General features: G+C 35.9%; 1 protein-coding gene across 2 annotated transcripts in view; it reads right to left on the reverse strand.

The window, feature by feature from the left end:
* The window catches only part of LOC131959051 (glutamate receptor ionotropic, delta-1-like), a 784,279-nt gene that overhangs the window by 49,172 nt on the left and 711,158 nt on the right, over nt 1-23,949 (reverse strand). For both annotated transcript variants that reach the window (XM_059324148.1, XM_059324147.1), the window contains exon 8: nt 18,516-18,635. In XM_059324148.1, coding sequence (XP_059180131.1) covers nt 18,516-18,635 — 120 coding nt within the window. The remainder of the gene's footprint in view (nt 1-18,515; nt 18,636-23,949) is intronic.

Genomic DNA, 23,949 nt, shown 5'->3' on the forward strand with positions numbered 1-23,949 from the left:
AAACTCAGAAAAAGTGTTGAATTAACACTCCCGATTTGCTGTGTGTTTCCATAAAGACTGTAAATACACAAAAACACAAACATAAAACAGCGTCATCCCCCTTTTCTGCTGCTCTCCGTCAGCTGGAGCTGCTGTTAGAGTTTATTGATCAGGTGTGCTTCAACAGTTTCTGTGATTAATCCGTTCTGCATCAGTTAAATGTTTGTTCTCTTCCCTCCTTTACAGGGAAAACGGAGCCTAATTGCACATGAAGCCGTCTCTTATGAATACAGGCCAATTAAACTAATCGCTTTATGTACACTTTCACGCACCAATGTAACAAAAAAACTAAAAAAACAACAACAACCCCAATACAATAATAACGGGTCACTTTCACATCAGAGGGAGCTAATAAAACAGATGAAGTACACTGTGATTAATTTTAGCTGGCAGTCAATGTGAACACGCTCTCTAATCTCTGACAGAGTGTCTTAATTAGCATTGTTAAGCTAAACACGCTGTCTGTTTTCTCGCTGTAAACAGCCAGACGGGGTCACAGCATCACACGACGCCAACAGAACCAGGACGGCTCACAAACAAATTACTCTGTAAATAGTCGTCTAATAATGATGCTGCTGCTGTTAGATACAACACAGAGGGTTTAATCAGCTGTTCTGATGATCACAAGCTACTGTAACATCTGCACTTATAGAGATCATACAAAAAAAAAATATTGGAACTAGTCCTGTGCGCAGGTATTAACAGGGTCGGACCAGGCGGCAACCTCCCGTTATGAGCAACAAGGTGATCCAGGAAAGGCCTTAAGCTGCATTCTACCGAAAATTCAAATCAGAAATCTACAAAATGTTGTTTTTGAAACCAAATCACAGCATGGGGTTTGTTCTGATGTTCATTAAGATCTTGGTGTCTTAATGTGGGATTCTGGAGAGAAAATATTTTTTTCATACCATTTTTATCGACTCTTGAGTCACAAAAAAGGGGCGAAATTTAGCACCAAATGTGTGTAACAAATAACATCAACCCCAAAAAAGGCTGCAACTACTCACGAGACATGAGATTGGAGCCAAACATTAGTGTTCTGAACACTAACACTAGTTATTTTGTGTCTATTTTGGTCATTTTGTGTCTTTTTTTAGTCTTTTTGGTCATTTTGTGACTTTTTGGTCATTTTCTGCCTTTTTTTTTTTGTCATTTTCTGCCTTTTTGGTCATTTTCTGTCTTTTTCATGTAATTTTGTGTCTTTTTTGTGTCATTTTGTGTCTTTTTTAGTCATTTTGTGTCTTTTGTGGGCATTTTGTGTCTTTTTTGTGTGTCATTTTGCGTCTTTTATTGTGTCATTTTGTGACTTTTTTTGTCATTTTGTGTCTTTTTTGTCATTTTGTGTCTTTTTTAGTCATTTAGTCCAACATAAAATGTGATTTTGAATCTTTTTTTAACTTTCAAAACACTATCATGCTCATGAAGTCTGGATTTGGAGCTTTTGGAGACTCCAGAGGGTTAAAAAAAACCAACATGTCTTTGCTTGTGTATCACCTTCAAGACAAGAGAAACAGAAGTGAAAGAGAAGAGGCGTCGGGTGACGGGAGCAGGGAGAACGAGGCTAAACGGAGATGAGAGGAAGGAGGCGGAGAAGGAGGGAAAGAGGGAGCGCTTGTTTGGTAATCAGGGAGCTATTCTCAGCTCTGCTGTCCTCTGGATGATCTCCTTCCTCTTCATGTGTGAGATAGTGAGGGAGTTCTTCATTAACACACACAAAGATAAATTAACTCCACTCTCTCTTCTGTCTCACATGAACTGTTGAACCAGAAGAATAGCCATCAGAGTCGACCAGGAAAGTAGAAGAACATGATGTAGTAAGAATCTTTCTATCTTTTCTTTCTGCTCCCTGTGGGTCTGTGAATGAGGCATTCACTGCCTGCAGAGTTTACAGTTTTCCCGGACCACACTGTTACTGTTAATGGAGTCTGTCTACAGCACGGAGTAGATGAATGCTGCAGAAATCAAATAAAATAACGATATAAAAGTCGTGACTCATGTTTGGAGGTTCCCTTAACGTCATATGAATCCAACACTTGGGGCGTTGCGAGGCTTTTAAATCTTAACAGTGCAATAAAAACTAGAATTTATTTTTCAAATTTTATTTTCACAGCACACAGCTTCCTACAAGTAAGGGACTTCCTGTTCCTGTTGGTTTTATTGGTTTCCTGAAGGGTGTTTTGAAGTGTTGGGACAACGAAGCTTCATGAAGCATTTCCTTTATTTTTTGACCCCACTAGATGGCGGTATTGGTTTAAAACATTGTGTGTTTACTTGCTTTATTTTGCTTTTGTAGAATAAATACCTTTTTGGAAATTACATGCTGTCCTTTTACAGTAATGTTCTACACATATGAGTGATATACCGACCTCTTCTATGAAAAGAACTCCAAATTCCTTCACAATTACTACATATTAATGTTGGGACAACGAAGCCTCGTGAAGCATTTCCTTTATTTTTTGACCCCACTAGATGGCGGTCTTGGCTTTTAAAAAAAGGCTTCATTCTTCTTCTATCAACTTCACTCCAAAGTACAGACTTGAAACTTTCTCCCAGTTTTTGTTTGACATTCCTCGGTCATGTTAAACCAAAGATATGATAGTTTTAATTTGATAGGACAGAAATATTTGAGTGTTGGTGTAGCTCTCTGTGTCATTTTGCACATAGTTTGTTTTGAAGAGTTGCAGCTAACAAGGAGAAAAAACCTATAAATATACATGTTTTTATGGGACTTTTTTGTATATAGTTTTATTATAATTAAATGTTTACCTTTTTATATGTTCATATTTGTATCTTATTTTTACATTTTCAAGTTCCCAAACAGTTCATTGAGCATATTTGTGGTTTTTTTTTGTAGTAAATAGTATAATTTTTCACTTGGATTTCATGATTTTTGGTCTGAATATGTTGATAAAGAAGGTTAAAGTGAGAAAATAACTGTCAGATCATATAGGTGGAGAAAGAATGGATACTAAATATGGGTATATTAAACAATTTTTATGTGGTACATGAAAAAATCAAAACTTTCAATAACGGCCAAAATAGGCTCAGACCCCAGAGGGTTAAACAGATTTTTGTCATAGACTTATTTTCAGAAAGAGACATCTGTACGTCAGCAGATAATTTAAATGTAAAACGATTAATGTGACTTCCTGGTGACCTCAAAAAGCTACTTTCTGTTTTTTTTTTTACTGCACTTGAACTAAACTAAAGTTCCCCGTGAAGAGAATAATAAAGACAATCTGTCCTGCACCAAAGGAGGCCAAGCTTCACGTCACCGTGAGGCAGAACACCTATTATACCTGACAATTATTAGATTATTAATAGTAGAAATAGATCCTCCAAAATGCCAGACGGTCTCAGGTGAGCTGGCACTCTCTCTCTAACTGCAGCTCATTCTGCTGACTTACGGCAGCCATGTTGATCTGAGAGGAGCTGCTAATGAGAAGGAGAGGAGACAACAGCAAAATGAGATACGCTCCGAGAATATGCTGAGGGACATTCAGTGTTTCATTACAGGATCGCCTTATTACACACTCTGCATACGCAAACACGTCTGTTCTTCTTCCTATTTAAACCGAGTAATAAGTGCACAAAGATAAGATCCTGCAACTTAATTAAAACGCTCTGTGAATGATTATAGAATTAAATAGCGTGAGGTAACACGGACCTCTGATGCATCCAAACTAACCGCTAACTGCAGCATCAATATGCTTTAACCCTTCGGTGGATAGGCAGGCAGAGTTTTAAGTCTGTGGAAAAGATGCTGATCTCATATGAAACTAGAAGATCTGAGGAATCAATTGGGTTATGCAGGTTTTTGAATGGAAAAATTAGGTAACGCTTTATAATAAGGTCCTTAATAACCATTAATTAACAAGTAATAAGGCATTGTTCTCGCTTTAGATCCGGTAGTTGCAAAAAGCATAGTTAACTTATAGTTAACTTATAATAGATGAGCAATAAAGTATATTTTAATATCAATAAGCAAACAAAATAAGATTAATAAAGGCATGGCAAAGACATAATGGGTGGGTCATGGGTGTTTGTAATGCCATTATTAACACTTATATAAGCTTATAAACACACAATAATGTTAATAAGCATCTTGTAAGGACTTACAAGGGCCTTATTACTTGTTCATTAATGGTTATTACAAGGACCTTAATATAAAGTGTTACCAAAAATTGTAAATGTGCAGCGTCAGCAGTAATGTGGGTGTTGTATTGGACCGTAATGGTGAAGAATGAGCTGAACCTGAAGAGAAAGCTCTCGATTTACCGCTCCATCTATGTTCCAGCCCTCATTTATGGTCATGAGCTTTGGGAAGTGACCGAAAGAATGAGTTTGTAGATACAAGCGGCCGAAACGGCCACAGGCTTAGCACGCTGCCCTCGCGACCCGGCCCCAGATAAGCAGTCGAGAATGGATGGATGAATGAAAATGGTAAATGGACTTCACTTGTATAGTGGTTTTATCCAAAGTGCTTTACACTATAGACTGCGCTCATTCACCCGTTCACACACAACTCAACTCAACTTTATTTGTAAAGCACTTTAAAAACAACCACAGCCGAATCAAAGTGCTGTACATAAACAAGCAAACAAGAACAATATTTGAATATTTCTGCATACTGGGGTCCCTAAACAGTCTGTGAATTGCAGCGGGTAGAAAATGACCAAAAAAAAGACACAAAATGACCAAAAAAAGACAGAAAGTGACCAAAAAACACACAAAATGACACAAAAATGACCAAAAAACACACAAAATGACCAGAAAAGACACAAAATTATGAAAAAAAGACACCAAATGACCAAAATGACGAAATGACGAAAAAAAGACACAAAATGACCAAAATGACACAAAATGACCATAAAAGACACAAAATAAGACACAAAATAACCAAAAAAGACACAAAATGATGAAAAAAAAGACACAAAATGACCAAAAAAGACACAAATGACCAAAATAAGACACAAAATGACCAAAAAAGACACAAAATGACCAAAAACTACACAAAATGACCCCAAAAAAGACACAAAATGACCAAAAAGACACAAAATGACCAAAAAAGACACAAAATGACCACAAAAGACACAAAATGACTAAAAAAGACACAAAATGACGAAAAAAAGACACAAAATGACCAAAATGACACAAAATGACCAAAAAAGACACAAAATGACAAAAAAAGACTGTAAATGACCACAAAAAAGACACAAAATGACCAAAAAAAGAGACAAAAAATGAAAAAAAGAAAAGTTCTCTATTCAGGGGGCCAATTGATAAGAGGTTAAAGAAAACAGAATATGCATTTTCCCACTAAAAACTCCCTCAAAGTGCTGCAGTAACTTGTTGAAAAAGCACTAAAAAGAGAACTTGTTCAGCAGCTTCATGTGCCTGATTTAAAGAAGGTTTGAATTGATGACTTGGCTGCTTCTCATTCACTCTGCAGCCTCTCAGAACATGTCTCACATGCAGAGACCAGGCTGTGAATACACTCCAGCTCCTGCTCGTCTTCAGTTTGCTTCAGCGCTCTGCATGTGAATTCGTGTCCACGGGGAACTTCATTACATTCTCTGTCTCCTCGTCCTCAGTGAGCAGGATGTCCAGTTCAAACTTCTGACAGCGCTTAGCTTCATTCTTTGAAACTGTGATGAAAGTAAAACTCTCTTTCGGAGGGAAAAAAAAAAGTCCTGAATTGATTTCTCTGAGACATGTATGAATAACAGAATCACAATGTAAGAAAAAGGCAGAGCTGAAAGAAAAAAGGAGCAGAAACCTGCAGCTCCTTGAATGGCAGACTGGCTCCAAAAGCAACTAGCAGGTTAAAAAATGTCCAATTTTACAGCAGAAATAAACATGTTAACAACCCTTTGGACTTTTCTTCCACTGTACTGTGTCTAAACAGCAAAAACTAGAAACGATTGTAGTTCTTAAAACCATGTTTTTAGGAACTTTCTAACCCTCTGGAGTCCATGAAAGCACCTGCACATCACTTCTTCATGACATGAAAACATAAAAATGAAGCAACATGGAGTCTCTCCATCAGTTTCCCTCGAAAGTTCTGGCTTGAAACTTCATGCCAGATTTTTTTTTGATGATATTCAGCCAAGTAAAACTGGAGATAAGGTCAAATAAATTTAGTATAAAATATTGAACTAGACATTATCCTCATTTTCAGAGGGGATTTTAACCCCTTAGTGTCCAGTCTGCAAATTGCTAACAGGCTAACAGTTAGCTCTGTAGCAGTACAGTGTGTATGTGCTAACAGGCTAACAGTTAGCTCTGTAGCAGTACAGTGTGTATGTGCTAACAGGCTAACAGTTAGCTCTGTAGCAGTCCAGTGTGTATGTGCTAACAGACTAACAGTTAGCTCTGTAGCAGCACAGTGTGTATGTGCTAACAGGCTAACAGTTAGCTCTGTAGCAGTACAGTGTGTATGTGCTAACAGGCTAACAGTTAGCTCTGTAGCAGTACAGTGTGTATGTGCTAACAGGCTAAAAGTTAGCTCTGTAGCAGTACAGTGTGTTTGTGCTAACAGGCTAAAAGTTCACTCTGTAGCAGTACAGTGTGTATGTGCTAACAGGCTAACAGTTAGCTCTGTAGCAGTACAGTGTGTATGTGCTGCTGCTGCAGGAGGTGTTCACTTAGCGATCTCTGTTTGTTTACAACAAGCACCGGACACTCTGTGCACAGTTAGTGATGCCGGTTAATTCACCATCACTATGTTTATGATCAGCGGAGACGCTGTGCATATAAAGCCATGCTGCTTTGTTTATTAATAATAATAATAATAATAATAATAATAATTATAATGCACCAACACTAATATTTAGTGATTGTAAAGGAATTTGGAGTTATTTTCATAAAAGACGTCGGTCTATCACATATGTGAAGAACATTAAAAGGACAGCATGTAATTCCCAAAAAGGTATTTATTCTAAAAAGCAAAATAAAGCAAGCAAACACACAATGTTTTAAGCCAAGACTGAAGGAAATGCTTCACGAAGCTTCGTTGTCCCATCACTACTGGCCACCAACATTTTGCAGATATGTTCAGCGATAACATTTTGCAACTATGCAAAAGCATTTCTTGAAATGTTGGTGAGAATGTAAAAATGAACAGCATGATATTTGCACTGCATGAAATATGTGGGAAGCTTGAAGCATTGTTCAGTCAGTGACTCTCAAAAAGTCAAAAAGGTTTAAATCTAAATAAAAGAGAATTCCTGATCAAGTTAAGCTCAAATCAAATGATTGTGAATGTAAAACTCCTCCAGAATCATGTAATAAATCCTGTCGGCAGTGAATTGTGTCCATGCTGGTTCCTCATGCAGCTTCTGCTCCCAGCGGAGGTCAAACACGCTGGATAAATCTCTGCTCATGCATTATTCCTGTCCTCCGCCTCGCTTCTTCCCCTTTTTCCTCAAATGTCACTATGTCAGCCCTTTTTTTACCTCATGTGAAGCTACGCTGGCTGTGTTTCTGTAACTCTCTCTCCCATGGACAGAAGAGACACCATGGAACTGTTTCTTAGCCCCCATGAAGACAAACTTCCTCTAAATATTCAGTTAGTATAAGTAGTATAATTTTCTGTTTTTTTTGTCATAATTTTGTCTTTTTGTCATAATTTGTGTCTTTTTTGTCATAATTTGTGTCTTTTTTTGTCATAATTTGTGTCTTTTGACATAATTTTGTGTTATTTTTGTCATAATTTGTCTTTTTGTCATAATGTTGTGTCTTTTTTGTCATAATTTTGTCTTTTTTGTCATTTGTTTCTTTTTTGTCATAATTTTGTCTTTTTTTGTAATAATTTGTCTTTTATGTCATAATTTATGTCTTTTTTGTCATAATTTGTGTCTTTTATGTCATAATTTGTCTTTTTTGTCATAATTTTGTCTTTTTTTGTCATAATTTTGTCTTTTTTGTCATAATTTGTCTTTTATGTCATAATTTTGTCTTTTTTGTGATAATTTTGTCTTTTTGTCATAATTTGTCCTTTTTGTCTTTTCTGTTATAATTTGTGTCTTTTGTCAGTTTTTAGAGTGAGTTTGCTAATTTTAGTTTAGTATTTTAAAAAAAAATGCTTTAGTTTTAGTTTAGTTTTTATTAGTTGTAGTTTTTTGTAATGGGGTATTTGTTGGGTGGGAGATTAAAAGAGGTCACAGTAAATTTTGCCTTTATTTCCTTTGTCTGATCCATCTTCATTATGTATGAAAAAAGTTGACAAAGAGGAAAACGAAGGACATTTTCACTATAATTTTAGTTAGTTTTGTAACCACACAATACAGTTTCAGTTAATTATCATTATCATGTAACCTTTAACCCTTAAAACAAAGCCTGAAATCTAAAAAAAGCCTTTAAAGAAGTGAGGACCGACCGAAATGTCCTCACTTTGCAAAAATGTCCTCACTCTGTTGGTTAAAAATGTGTTCCGGTCCTCACTATGTAGGAAGTACAAGAACACACACACACACACACACACACACACACACACGTCTCTATGAGGTGATTGTGCTAAGGTAAACATATATTTGCTCCAAGGACGAACACACACACACACACACACACACACACACACACACACACACACACACACACTTTTGTTTTACACTTTTATTCTCTGGTGAATTTTGCTCTTGTGAAACTTCTTTGATGTTTCTAATCTACACAAAGCTTCAGCTCTCTGGGGCCTTTTCAAATAAAAACACACCGCATGAATGGAAATTAGTGTACATGTGTGTGTGAGTGAGTGTGTGTGTTTGTGTGTGTGTGTGTGTGTGTGGTTGTTTCTCAGCTTTTGATTTCTACCTTTTTTTGTTCATCTAAAAGACGATACGTGGGTGTTTGGTAATTAGCACCGCTGCGGGGACTTCAACCTTCACCGCTTACTAAACTTTAAATTAAAATAATTCTACATCATTCTAATTCAATTTGAGGTTCATCAACAGGTTCTGCTTTATTTCTCAGAGAAGTCGAGTATCTTTAGAATATATCCGACAACAACAAAACATAAACCAGCAGCACGAAGCTCTCCGTGATTAGCTGATGTTGTTGTTGTTTTTCCGACTCGTCTGTTAAAATAAAAACATCTCAACAGCTTGTAAAAACAACATTACTGTCAGAGTTTGAACTTTCCTTACACGGATCATCAGTTACGAAAGTTTCTGTGAGAAAAAGTAAGAAAAACAAAGCTTAAATTGCGATATTCCTGTGTCATTTAAAACGTGTCTAAAAATAAACAGTTTACACAGAGCAGAGGGGAGAGGACAGGAGAGGCTGTTTACACAGAGCGGAGAGGACAACATGACAACATTTCAATATGTACAATATGTGAAGAAAACTGTTTTGGTCATTTTAATGTCTTTTATTGGTGATTCTACGTACTTTTTGGGGGTAATTTTGTGGCTGTATACATCATTTTATGTCATTTTTGTCATTTTGCAAGGTTTTTTTTTGTTCATTTTGTGTCTTTTTTGTTCATTTTATATCAATTTGGGGGAATTTTGTGTCCTTTTTTGCCATTTTTTGTTTGCAGTTGTTGCTGATTCCATAGAAAATCTGTTTACACAGAGCTGAGAGGAGAGGACGGGAGAGGCTGTTTACACAGACCAGAGAGGAGAGGACAGGAGAGGCTGGAAACATGACAACATTTCAATATGTACAATATGTGAAGAAAACTGTTTTGGTCATTTTAATGTCTTTTATTGGTAATTTTATGCCTTTTTTGTTAATTTTACGTACTTTTTGGGGGTAACTTTGTGTCTTTTTACATAATTTTATGTCATTTTTGTCATTTTGTGTGTTTTTTTGTTAATTTTGTGTCTTTTTCTGTTCATTTTATATAATTTGGGGGGAATTTTGTGTCTTTTTGGGCCATTTTTTGTTTGCAGTTGTTGCTACCTCTAGCCATGATCGTGCTGATTCCATAGAAAATCTGTTTACACAGAGCTGAGAGGAGAGGACAGGAGAGGCTGTTTACACAGAGCAGAGAGGAGAGGACAAGAGAGGATGTAGATATGCCATAAATAGTGTTTACTACATTTTTCTTGTATCATACATAAATGTTGGTTTTACAATCCAGTTTTTAATGCTGCTAATCAAATATCTGACTTTCAGTATATATATATATATATATATATATATAATGTTGTTACCAGAAAAACAATTGACAACTTACCTAAATCAAGATGACAAATTTCAATTCATTCTATTTCATTCATTCGATCCCAGCTGAATGATCGAATTAATGAAATTCACACCACTTTATATAAAGTTCAGAACATCATTTAATCTTTCTGTTTCTGTTCGTCATTTCCAGTCGTGTCATGATCTCAGAACATCATTTTTGTCTCTTTATGGGACGTCCAGGAGCTCAGCAGTCATCCATCACTGCCCACGGCTCACAGGGAGAAAAATAATAAATCCATCTTTGTGGCTTTGGGGGAAAAAAATGAAAAGGGAGAAAAATATCTATCTTGTTCCATGTATTATTCACGCAAATTAGCCAAAGGCACAAATTGTTAACGACTCAAATTACCTTGGGGATTTGAAATTAGCGCCGTCTAAGGCTCATTTTCATTCTCCAACATTTCTAATGGATTCATTTTAGGAGGGACGCTAACAATGCAGGCCCCATTATGGACAAATGGACGGATAATTTCTATTCTCAGCTAAATAATTGCAAACCTCTTTAGCTCTTTTTTGTGACGGAGAGCAGAAGAGACTGACAGGAAGAGAAAAGAGTCAACAAAAGAGAAAGAGAAGACGGGAAAATGGGCAGAAATCTGTCATATATGACATATTACACAAAACATTCATGGGCTTCTAAAGAATATATAATATCGGTATTATTCTGTTAAACCTTTGGACCTTAATCATTTTTATTATGCCTGTATATATCACTTGAAAAAATGTTAACCATGCCATTTTGGTTTCATTTTTTTCAGCACAACCTCACATATATGAATTAATAATTAGTTATTAACTTTGACATACTAGATCAACATGTTGAACACAAATAGAGGGACACAAACAAACACTTCATTTCATAATCATTTAGCAGTGTTAAGTGCAGTAATGACTGTATATATAAGACAAGCCATTCAGGAAATTATTATATATATGAATTCAAAACCTGAGAATATATATTAAATTAAAAGTCTGAGAATATAAATTGAAGGTTTTGAAACATTTAATGTTTAATTTAACGTTATTCCATCATAAATATGCTGAAATAATTATTTTTTGTCACTTTCTGAGAAGATTTCGAAGTAAATATGCTAATTATAGAATAACTAGAAAATTTCTACTGCCGGTGTGTGTACACTATGATGAGATTCTTCAGAGATTTCAAACAATTAATGCTAGTAATGTTATGATACTATATAATATACAAGGAGCAAAGGATCAAAGGTAATCAGAGCAGAGCAATCAACAGAATTAACTGCCACCAACTGCCAATGTCCCGGAACAGTGACAACAGCCAGAGGTGGACAGACTGGAATTTCTGGCCTCATTGATCCGACTTCACTTTGAGCGTCCTGAGTTGTTCCTGAACGTCTACATGTGTTTTTTTTTTTTGAAAAATGAAAAAATAGCTTTGTTAGAGAGATCTAAAAAAACTGTTACATCTCCCTTTTTCAGAAATCTTCCTGCGTTTTTAATATGGGACCCAATGAGGCTGTTGGTGGTGTTGGTGGATCATCTGTGCGTCCTACGCCCAAACTATAACTCTGACAGCTTTACCAGAGGATTGTGAGGGAGAAGACTAATTTTCCTACGTTTCTATGTATAAATTATTTCTGTAGAGTGGAATTTGCGGCCTGGAGCGCAGTTTTCAAATTTATTTTTTGACAATTTTTTCTCTCCCTCTACACTCTGGCGATGATGTCACACACTGTGACACGAACATTCCGTGCAATACACACCCATTATAATCTCAGAATTTCTCCAAAAATGATCATGGTCATTGAACAGGGATTGATAAAAAACTATATGACCTATCGAAACGTGGATTAATACACCGATACACAAGACTTGTGTCTACTGTTTAAAGTTTAAATGGAGTCTCTAGGTGAAATTATGCCTGAGAAGTAGACGTTTAAAAATCTCCAATTATTGTTCTTTTTCCCTCATTGTTTTCGGCCGTCCCATTCACTTCAATGCAAAATTTTGGTCAGTTTTTTGCGACGTATTCCGTAGAGAAAAGTAATAGCACACCGATCCCGATCAAACCGCATGTTTTGATATATAATTAGTAGCGGGACGAAATTGCGTCCGGAAGAGGAAGAAGAAAAGACCAGTGGCCCTAAATATGACCAAGTAGGACTTCAACCTGTAGTGGAGTAATTTCACAGTGTGGTACTAGTACTTTAACTGAAGTAAAGGATCTGGATACTTCTTACAGCTACTTACTTACTAAGTAAGTAGAAATCTGCAAAGAGTAGCAAAGGTTTGTCGACAGCTGAGTTTTTTTGCAGGTCTAATTATTCTCCATTGTACCGACAGCCGGAGCACAAAAACTCTGATGAAACTGAGATAATCACAAATGTTCTCATCCGTTTATAATCATAATGAAGTGGTTCTAAAGTTTTCCTCATTTTGCTGAATGACCTGGTAAGTACTCCTTAGACCCCCTGAGAGTCCTTAGACCCCAGTTTGGAAACCACTGGAGCTAAATGCGGCTCCTTCCTATTAGAAGTTGGAGAGATTATGTGTCTGCTGCATCGTCCCAGAGGCCGTCCTCCTCCGTCTGATTAAAAACAGCCATTCTCCGACACTCCCTCCCTCTGAGGAGAGTGGGCGAGGGCCTAATGTCTTCTGACACACAAGTCAATCCAAGAGGACGGGGAAAAATAACTTTTATCATTCATGGGAGGGTGGTTTACCTACCATTTTATGTCTTTTTTAAGTCATTTAGTTTTTTCTTGTCATTTTGTGTCTTTTTTTAGTCATTTTGTGTATTTTTTTGGTAATTTTGTGTCTTTTTTTAGTAATGTTGTGTCTTTTTTTGGTGATTTTGTGTCTTTTTTTGGTGATTTTGTGTCTTTTTAAAATAATGTTGTCTTTTTTATATAAATGTGTGTCTTTATTGCTAGTTCTGTGTCTTTTTTTTAGTAATGTTGTCTCTTTTTTGTAAATGTTGGGTCTTTTTGTAATAATTTTGTGTCTTCTTTAGTAATTTTGTGTACTTTTTTTGGTAATTTTGTGTCTTTTTTGGTCATTTTGTTTCTTTTTTTGGTCATTTTGTTTCTTTTTCTAATAACTTTGTGTCTTTTTTTGGTAATTTTGTGTCTTTTTTGTCATTTTGTGTATTTGTTAGGTAATTTTGTGTCTTTTTTGGTCATTTTGTGTCTTCTGCTAATAATTGTGTGTCTATTTTTAAGTAATTTAGTGTTTTTTCAGTCATTTTGTGTCTTTTTTAAAAGTAATTTAGTGTTTTTTTGAGTCATTTTGAGTCATTTTTTGGTAATTTTGTGTCTTTTCATTAGAAGTTGGAGAGATTATGTGTCTGCTGCGTGGTCCCAGCGGCCGTCCTCCTCCGTCTGATTAAAAACAGCCATTCTCCGACACTCCCTCCCTCTGAGGAGAGTGGGCGAGGGCCTAATGTCTTCTGACACACAAGTCAATCCAAGAGGAAGGGGAAAAATAACTTTTTTCATTGGTGGGAGGGTGGTTTACCTGCGACAAATTGCTGCGGAGACACATCACAAGTCAATGAGATGAGAAAAGTGAGGACAGATAGATGGAATTACACACAAGGGAGGTCTGGAGGACCGGAGTTTTCTGGGGGAAAGTGGGAAATGACATTTCAATCTCTATCAGCTGTGATCTGGAGGTGGGAGTCTGTGGGGGAAATTTGCTTTGAGAAACGTCCCCGAGAGGAGAGAGGAGAGGCTGGACAGCACAGGAAGATGGAGATGGAGATTTGGATAACACCAACACTAAAGGGGGGAAATGAATGGAGTGTGAGCTGATAGCGACAACATCTACCTGCACATCAGAAAGTCTATAAAAGTTTCCTGTGTGCCGTCAGCTCACAGTCGCCTCATTCCCCCTACAAACAGATTCAGACTGCCTGGAGGAATCAGAAACTGGAGGCTCGCTGTTTAAGTTTTCTGTCTCAGTTAATCCTTCAGAATCAGACGGGGAAAAACACGTATTGGAAACAGAATTTTAGCACAGACCAGGCGGCAACCTCCAGGTATGAGCAGCAAGGTGAACCAGGAAATGCCTTAAGCTGCATTCTACAAAAAATTCAAATACAGAAATCTACAAAATGTTGTTTTTGAAACCAAATCACAGCATGTGTTTTGTTCTGGTGTTCTTCAAGATCTTGGTGTCTTAATGTGGGATTCTGGAGAGACTTTAAAATATTTTTTTTATTGTAAGTCATTTTGTGTCTTTTGTTGGCCATTTTGTGTCTTTTTTTATCTTATACATGCATTCATTTTAATTAAGACGTATGTCGGCAAATACTGTGTGTGGACACTTTAATGCACACAAGAGATCCCACATGCATTATATGTTAATAATAATTTGTCTTCATGCTCATTGTGTGTGTGTGTGTGTGTGTGCTAATAACTGGGAGGTCTTTATTCAAGTGTGTGTGTGTTTATATTGGAGATATATTTTTCTTAGCAGGGGGTGGTGGTAATATCAATATGTATTGGTGTGTGTGTGTGTGTGTGTGTGTGTGAGAGATATGGCTTGTGTTCTCCTAATGGCAATTATGTAACACAGGGGGACTCATAACTCAGAATGAGAAGCTAGATGATTAAATCTTCATTACTGGAGGAACTCTATGTGTGTGTGTGTGTGTGCGCGCGTGTGTGTGTGTGTGTGTGTGTGTGTGTGTGTGTGTGTGTGTGTGTGTGTGTGTGTGTGTGTGTGTGTGTGTGTGTATGTGTGTGTGTGTAGACCTGCAGGTCATCTGTATTGTTATTCAGGCTTGTAGTGTGTGTTTTCCTGTTTTTTTACCTTTTGATAAAACATGAAAACGGATCAGCTGGTTGCATGAAGTGATATTAAAATATAAAAGCATCACATGCACCAGCGCGTTTGTGACACATGTTACAGTCTTAAATGCAGAACTAGCAGGATGAAAAACAGCTTCTTTCCCTGTCAGAACTCTCAACACCCACACAGGATAAATTAATTAAAATGTACAATAAAACGGACATGTGCAATACCATTGAAATGTGCAAGAATTACTATCTACCTCATCTATAATTTTAAGTAGTTATTTCTTTATTTTCATACTTATTTATTACATCACATGTCTTTTATCTTGTTCATCCAATTATGCACCAACTATGCACCATCAACACAGCAACTATGCACCAACAATCCACCAACAATGCACCAAATATGCACCAACTATATACCAACAACAGACCAACAACACATAAACTTTGCACCAACTACACACCAACAAAACACCAACATTGTCCCAAATATGCACCAATTAAAATTTCCCTGGGCTGTCAGAACTCTCAACAGGATAAATTAATTAATATGTGCAATAAAACGGACATGTGCAATACAATTGAAATGTGCAAGACATATTATCTACCTCATCTATAATTTTGTAGCATTTTCAGTAGTAATTTCTTTATTTTTATACGTATTTATTACATCACATGTTCTTTATCTTGTTTATCCAATTATGCACCAACTACGCACCATCAAGACACCAACAATCCACCAACAATCCACCAACAATCCACCAAATATGCACCAACAATGCACCAACAACAGACCAATAATACACAAACTTTGCACCAACTACACGCCAACAACACACTTATAAGAGACAAACAATGCAACAACTTTGCACCAACTACACACCAACAAAACACCAACAATGCACCAAATATGCACCAACTAAGCACCAATTATGTACCAACAACAGACCAATAATACACGAACTTGGCATCAACTATGCACCAACTACACGCCAACAACACACCAATAATGCACCAACTAAGAAGAGATATTCAAACACGCAGCAAGCATGAAATAACATGGGAAATGAATGCAGGTCATTTTTGACCCATGTTGTGTATTAGAAGGTGTTTATATGTTGTGCATCAAAGGGTTAAATTGCTGCCTAAAATAAACCTCTAAGCGACACCGTTTTTCATTATAACTATGTTATTGTGCACAAGATATTTTTGAGTTGTTCCAACTTCTAACCGTGATTGTGCTGATGCCATAAAGCTGCAGGACTTATAGATTTTAGATTTATTTTATATATTGCAGTAAGGAAAATGTAAAAAAAAGAGCAAAAAACGCCCTGAAACAGCTTGTTGGGGTTTTAATTCTTATGGATAGCTTTTGGAAAAACTTTTTGTCATTTAAGTAGCAGACACTTACAATATATACATATGTAGGTGAAAAAATATTACAAATGCAGCACCTAAAATTACACAAAATATTCTATCACAAACTGCTCCATAGGTGGAAATGAGAGGTTTCAGTGCAGCTACTTGAGTTCCAGAGAGGTAGTGAGTGTGACACTGAAGCTAATAATAAATTACACTATAACATGAAACACATGCAGCACATTACTGCAGAGGTGCAGGTGATATCATGCATATTGTATCACGTTATTGCTGTACCTCTGCATTGATTAATCTACTCTAAGATACATTAATGTACAGGGAGATGACTTAAAACTCTTCAGAGAGTTAATTAAAACCTCATTCATTCTGTTAAATATTGATTGGTTTACTGGCAAGGGACAATGAAGACAGTCCTGCTGTTAATCAAGGTTAACGTAACATGGTTAAACAACTTTTTCAATAATAGGAAAAATTAATGAAGTGGGAAGTGTTGGAGCTCAGTGTTGTATAAATGATGACTGTCTTCATTCACAAAGGAGGACACGGGACTGAAAATGTGCCTGTTCAACAACTACAACTCCCACGAGGCTTTCCCTTCATGAGATGTGTTAGTGCCGCATTCTAATAAAATACATGTTTTATCCAGGCGGCAACCTCCTGGTCTGAGCAGGGAGGCAAACCAGGATGTGCCTTAAGCTGCATTCTACCCAATATTACAGCAAGTGGCGCTAAGTTTGGCTGCAAAAACATTTCTGTCCATTCATTTCAATGGAGAATGTTTTTCTCTTTCGATTCTAAATCTGCTGCATTCTGAAAAAATCATATTAATAAATGCTCATTACGACCTAATATCTAATTTGGACCCAGTAGGCTCTTTTATCTTCATTGTAAGGCTCAAAATAAGGTTTGTGGCTGCATTTTTCTGTTTTTCTGGCCAACAATGGCTCTTTTATTCGTAAAGGTTGGGTTAAATAATAAAAAGCAAAATATTTTTGGATGCCTGTGTGGAGATGTGACTGTAAGTGAGTGTGTGAGTACCGACTACGCCCCAACTATGCACCAAGAAGGCACCAACAGGCACCAAATATGCACCAATTATGCACCAACTATGCACCAATTATGCACCAACTATGCACCAAATATGCACCAACTACGCACTGACTATGCATCAACAACACACAAACTTTGCACCAACTATGCACCAACTACACGCCAACAACACACTTATAAGAGACAAACAACACACCAACTTTGCACCAAGTACACACCAACAATCCACCAAATATGCACCAACTATGAACCAACAACAAACCAACAATACATGAGCTTTGCACCAACTACACGCCAACAACAGACTTATAAGAAACAAACAATACACCAACTTTGCACCAACTACACAACAATAAGGCACCAATAAGAGAAAACAATGCACCAACAAAACACCAACAATCCACCAACATGGCACCAACTACGCACCAACAACATATATTGTTTTCTGTCGATGAATCTTAAAGTTAGAGTGTTTTTTTTAGTGTTTGACAAAGAAGTCACACATACAAATTAATCTGTGTGTGTGTCTGCAACAAGCACTTTGTTGTGATTGTAAGAGGTTGGACTAATTGTTAACTAATAATTTAATATATTTTGTATTATCCATCCATCCATTTTCATCAGTTTATCCAGGGCCGAGTCACGAGGGCAGCAGGCTAAGCAAAGTACTCCACACCTCCCTCTCCCCAGCCACAACTCCCACCTCCTCCTGGGGACCCCGAGGGGTTCCCATCTATCAAGTAGCCCCAGCTACTGCATGAGTAAGTTGGGATTTAAGCTTTTTTCCAGCTAAGTTCATGGCTCTTATAAGCAACTTCTGGACATTGCACACAATGGAGAGCAACAGAGTGTGATACAATTACCTTAACAACTTGTATGCTTTATATCAACTTCTATTCTCTTTTCAGAGTTTCTGAACTTATGTTAACTGCAAAATCACACCCTCCTCCCACAGAAACAGGGAGTATTATGTTCAGTCTGAATATCAGGCTGCAGCCTTTTAGGTTTGTGGGTGATGTCGCCTCAACACCGTTTCTTTTCCAGCTCATTCGTTAGAGTGAAATACTGTGAACTCACCCTCTTGATGTCCTTGCCGAAGGTCTCGCTGAAGCTGGAGCCAAGAATCTCAAACTGGACGTGAGAGTTGGAGCCGCTGTCCTTAAAATCCATCGTACCTGTCAGACCCGTGATGTTCCCCTGAAGGATAAGAGGAGAGTGGAGAATTAAAAAAAAATGTGAGAGAGAAGCTCAGTCACTACATGAAGTCGGTGTTGCAATGCTCACACTTCTACACCAACAAACAACAAAACATAATATTTAACTGAACCTTTTATTATTTTCTCTTAGGTTGTTAAGTTTACTGATATACTGTATGTTTTATGTGGTAATTAAGTTTGATGTTTGTTTGTGTCTAGTTTAGTTTTAATGTTTTTTAATGTGTTCTTATTTATGATTGTTGTTTTATTTATTTTTTTAGGTTGGTTTTGTGATTTTGTTGTTGTTGTTGTTGTTCTTTTTATTTTATTTAATTTATTTTTTTTTTACTGTGTTTGTCCATTGGTGATTTATGTTGTGTTATGTTTAAATTAATTAAAAAAAAACATAGATATAAATCTTTTTTTTTGAAACTAAACTATTCGGGGGAGCAATTTGGATGAGAAAGGGTTGTCTTAAAGGTTTTTTTTATTTTTTATTAGAACATCGACTATATTGAGCACTGTAATTACTGTATATTAGTGAAAGCTGTTTATATATTTATTTATTTGATTTTGGTTGTAAATAAATTGGGGATAGTTGTTTGGATATTGGTTGTTATTCAATTTGGGAGTTTATTTAAATAATGTAAATGCATTTGGTCGTTTATGTTTATTTAAATGAGTTAATAGAGGAGATGTGAGAAAGGGGCAGGGAAATATAAGTTATAAGTTCTATATACTTCTTTTCTACCAACTCCTTTTTCGGACAATGTTACTCTTGTTTTGTTTGTTTTATTATATTATTTTTATGTTTAAAATAAATTAAGTGAATTCTTTCATTCATTCAAAAAGTAATGTACTGTAGCAAAGGAGAAACTGAGGTGACTTACTATAATGAGCGATAAAGTCGGTGTAGAAAGGATGACATGGGGGGAAAGTAGTATTTGAAGCATTTTCTTTGTTTACGTAGCCCAAGAGATGGCGCTCTTTGTTCAACAAAGGGCTGAAAACACACTCAATCAACATTGATGAAGCCTTTTTTTTTAAAGCCAAGACCTTCATCTAGTGGGGTCCAAAAATAAAGGAAATGCTTCACAAAGCTTCATTGTCCCAACACTAATATTTAGTAATTATGAAGAAATTTGGAGTTCTTTTCATAGAAGAGGTCGGTATATCACTCGTATGTGTAGAACAATTAAAAGGACAGCATGTAATTCCCAAAAATGTATTTATTCTAAAAAGCAAAATAAAGCAAGCAAACATACAATATTTTAAGCCAAGACCTCCATCTAGTGGGGTCAAAAAATAAAGGAAATGCCAATACCAACTTTCTCTCAGTGTCAAATATCGCCTGCCATGACATGCAAAAAGCAAGAAAGTGTTGTGATAACACATGAAATGAAAAGAAAATTGCAGTGTCATTCACACAGTGATACTAGGCCGTTTAGTGTGGATGACTTTGAAGGCCACACGCCCCAGCACAAAAGAAACAGTAGAAAGTAATGGCTAATTTATGGAACAGCACTTTATCTTGTACCCATTGTAAAAGAGGCCTTGCCAGTATTGTTAACTTTAATGTTCAGGCAGATAAAATATAATGAAGTGACGGAAAGAGAGAGGCAGACGGAGAGAAGAGGTATTAAAGGGGTCGAAAAGACTAACGAAGGGGAAAATAGTATATGAGGAAGGAAGGAAACGAGGGAGGAAGATAGAGAGCTGGTTGAAGATGAAGAGAGGAGGTCAAAAAGACAGCACAGAGAGAAACAAAGAGCTTCGTCACTGCAGAGGATTGGTGGTTGAGAGTTTGGTAAAACTTCACAATAACCATCATTTATAAATGGTAAACAGATTATTAATGTTCAATCATCATTTATAAACCGTATATAGGCCATTTTGAATGGAAAATACACAAGTTATTAATGTTTAACTAACTACATCATTCATAAATGGCAAATAGATGGTATATTGCTGCTGGAATTGCCAATTTCCTGAGGGAACCTTCCCAAGGGATTAATAAAGTTCCTATCTATCTATCTATCTATCTATCTATCTATCTATCTATCTATCTATCTATCTATCTGTCTATCTATCTATCTATCTATCTATCTATCTATCTATCCATCCATCCATCCATCCATCCATCCATCCATCCATCCATCCATCCATCCGTCCAATCGTCAAATGTTTTAAACCAATTTCTTAAAGGTATATGAATCATTTCAAAATCATTAACATACTTAATATGGTGTTAAAATGTTATAATGAGTGCAACTAACACTATTAATAAACTATTAATTATAATTTAATTGTTTGTTAATGGTAAAGTAACTATAAACTTACATTAATATACCATCTATTTGTCATTTATAAATTATGTAGTTAGTTAAACATTAATAAATTATGTATTGACCATTCTAAATGGCCTATATACGGTTTATAAATGATGATGATCTGTTTACCATTTATAAATGATGGTTATTGTAAAGTGTTAGCCTTGGTTTTTTTCTTACAAATGGCTTGCCTTGTGACAAAAAATGTCTGAGAGCCACTGATGTAGAATACACAGTGTGAGATGTATGACATGTCATGAAAAATATCATTAGAGGCTGAGTGAACAAGCTGCGGTGCTGTTTCAGTGAAAGGCCATGGTTGAAAGGTCGCTTCATGACTTCCATCACTTCATGGAGGATATAAAGTAAGACTGAAGACTTCCATCAGCAGCAGGCTCAATGTTTGTCTGTCAGACCAAAAGGTTGCAGTCATCATCACCTGGAGCAGAATAATGTTTGATAATGTTTGTGTTGGTTTGTGGAGCAGCTTTCTACAAGTCAGCGATGCCTCCAGTCCCCCGTCTGTCCTCCAACATGAAGAGATATCACTTTACACCATGGGTCTCAAACTGGCGGCCCGCGGGGCCAATTGTGGCCCTCGTGACGATATTTTGTGGCCCCCACCTTGATATGAAAGTTTAATGTGAGTTTTATATGAATGGCACTTTACCGTTTTGTGTGTGGAAGGTCCCTTTATTGCTCCAGCTGGAGCTTTGTTTCACTTGTTTCTATGGCGACGCTACCGGACCGTTTATTATCTGCCATGTTGTTGTTACCGCAAGAAGTGGAAATGTTATGGAATGTCATTTTGTGTCTTTTTTAAAATAATTTTGAGTCTTTTTTGGGGTCATTTTGTTTCATTTTTATAATACATTTTGTGTCTTTTTTTTAACATTTTGTCTTTTTTTTGTAATTTGGTGTCTTTTTCAAATAATTTTGTGTCTTTTTTTGTAATTTTGTGTATTTTTTGGGTCTTTTTGTGTCTTTTTAAAGTAATTTTGTGTTTTTTCAGTCATTTTGTGTCTTTTTTTGGTCATTTTATGTCTTTTTTTAGTAATTTTGTGTGTTTTTTGGTCATTTTGTGTCTTTTTTGTAATTTTGTGTCTTTATTTGGTCATTTTGTGTCTTTTTTAACCCATTGAAGCCTGGAAATCATTTACGTCGTTTTGTAGTATTTTGTATAAGCTCTCAAATACTTTTTGAATTTCATTTCTATCTGCTACAGAGGCTGAAAAATCTATTATTTAGTAGAAGAGTTCACACTTTTTATTCCAGAATTTTTCCAGAATTTCCAGAAAATTAGAGGCTTATTTTAAAATGGGCCTCAATGGGTTAAGTCATTTAGTTTTTTTTTGTCATTTTGCGTCTTTTTTTGTAATTTTGTGTGGTTTTTTTGTCATTTTGTGTCTTTTCTAAGTCATTTAGTTTTTTTTCTGTCATATTGTGTTATAATTATAGGTAATTTGAGTTTGAGACCCCTGGTTTAAACAGTAAATAAATCTATGTGAATGTCATAAGTTAAATAGCGTAACTGTATCCCAAATCAAGCCGTAAGCCAAGACCACTACATCTAAATATTGTACTTTAACAGCTTTAATGACTTTTCAAATTTAGATTATTAATCTAAAATTATAAACCGTCTAATATAAAATAAATGCACCAGTTTTACCAGCTGCAACATTAAGGTGAACACATAATGCATCAATAATCATAGTCCAATAATATAATATTCTGAAAACCTCCATTCTGCAACATGAGTATTGCATCTGTAATTATATTATCATGGTTCGTGTGCAACAGGTTCTGACACAAATGTTCTCCTGAGAACTCACATATATGAGCACATTAACCAGGAGAAAAACTATACGATCACTAATGAGCTCGGTGGTTGTTTTAATGAGAGATGTCGAGGTTTTTTAATAAAACCGATCCCTCTCTGAGGGACTCATCAGCGTGGCTGCAGAGCATCTTTCACCAATTAGACCGTGAGAACGAGACTTCACGTCATTTGATGCAATTTAGATTCAAGTCAGAGTTTGAGATGAACGCCTCGTCTCGTGTTTCACCAGCAGAGATTTCACTGCTGCTGTTTATTCTTTTATTTAAGGTCGCTGTAATGATCTCCTCCACATGCTCTCCTCAATTATCAAATGATTTTTGAATCTTTTATAGGAAACAACACACGCTGGAATATTGTAATCTATAGGAATCACACTGATGCTCCACATCAAAGAGTTATTCTACCTATAGATCAGAAGACAGAGATAACAGACTCACTGGACTCACCCTCGGGGAGAAACAAAGTCGTTTTGATTTGAATTGAATTCAATAGAAATTACCAAACAAAGATGTTAAATTACTAGCAAATTATGTAAAATTACCCCATAACAATGTAAAATTACCCTAAAAATATGTAAAATTACCCCAAAAATATGTAAAATTACAGAAAAAGATGCAAAAATTACCCTTTTTTAAAATAACCCCCCAAAAGATGTAAAATTACCAAAAAAATATTTAAAATTATCCCAAAAAAGATGTAAAATTACCAAAAAAGATGTAAAATTACTACAAAAAGTAAAATTGCCCCCAAACAGATGTAAAATAAAAAAAAAAGTAATATTAAAAAGTAACCATTTTTTAAATTATCCCCCCAAAAGATGTAAAATGACCAAAAAAATATGTAAAATTATGCCAAGAAAGATGTAAAATTATCCCAAACAAATATGTAAAATTATTTAAACAAGATGTAAAATTACCAAAAAAAGATGTAAACATTATCATTTTTTTAATTACCCCCAAAAATAAGTAAAATCACCAAAAACGATGTAAAATTATCCCAAAAAATATGTAAAATTACCAAAAAAAAAAGTAAAATTACCCAAAACAGATCTAAAATTATCCCAAAAATATATGTAAAATGACTGAACAAATATTTAAAATCACCAAAAAAACAAACCCAGCAGTGGACGGCTCCTCTCTCTACAA

Source organism: Centropristis striata, chromosome 21 (assembly GCF_030273125.1).
Source record: "Centropristis striata isolate RG_2023a ecotype Rhode Island chromosome 21, C.striata_1.0, whole genome shotgun sequence".
In the NCBI taxonomy this organism is placed as follows: Eukaryota; Metazoa; Chordata; class Actinopteri; order Perciformes; family Serranidae; genus Centropristis; species Centropristis striata.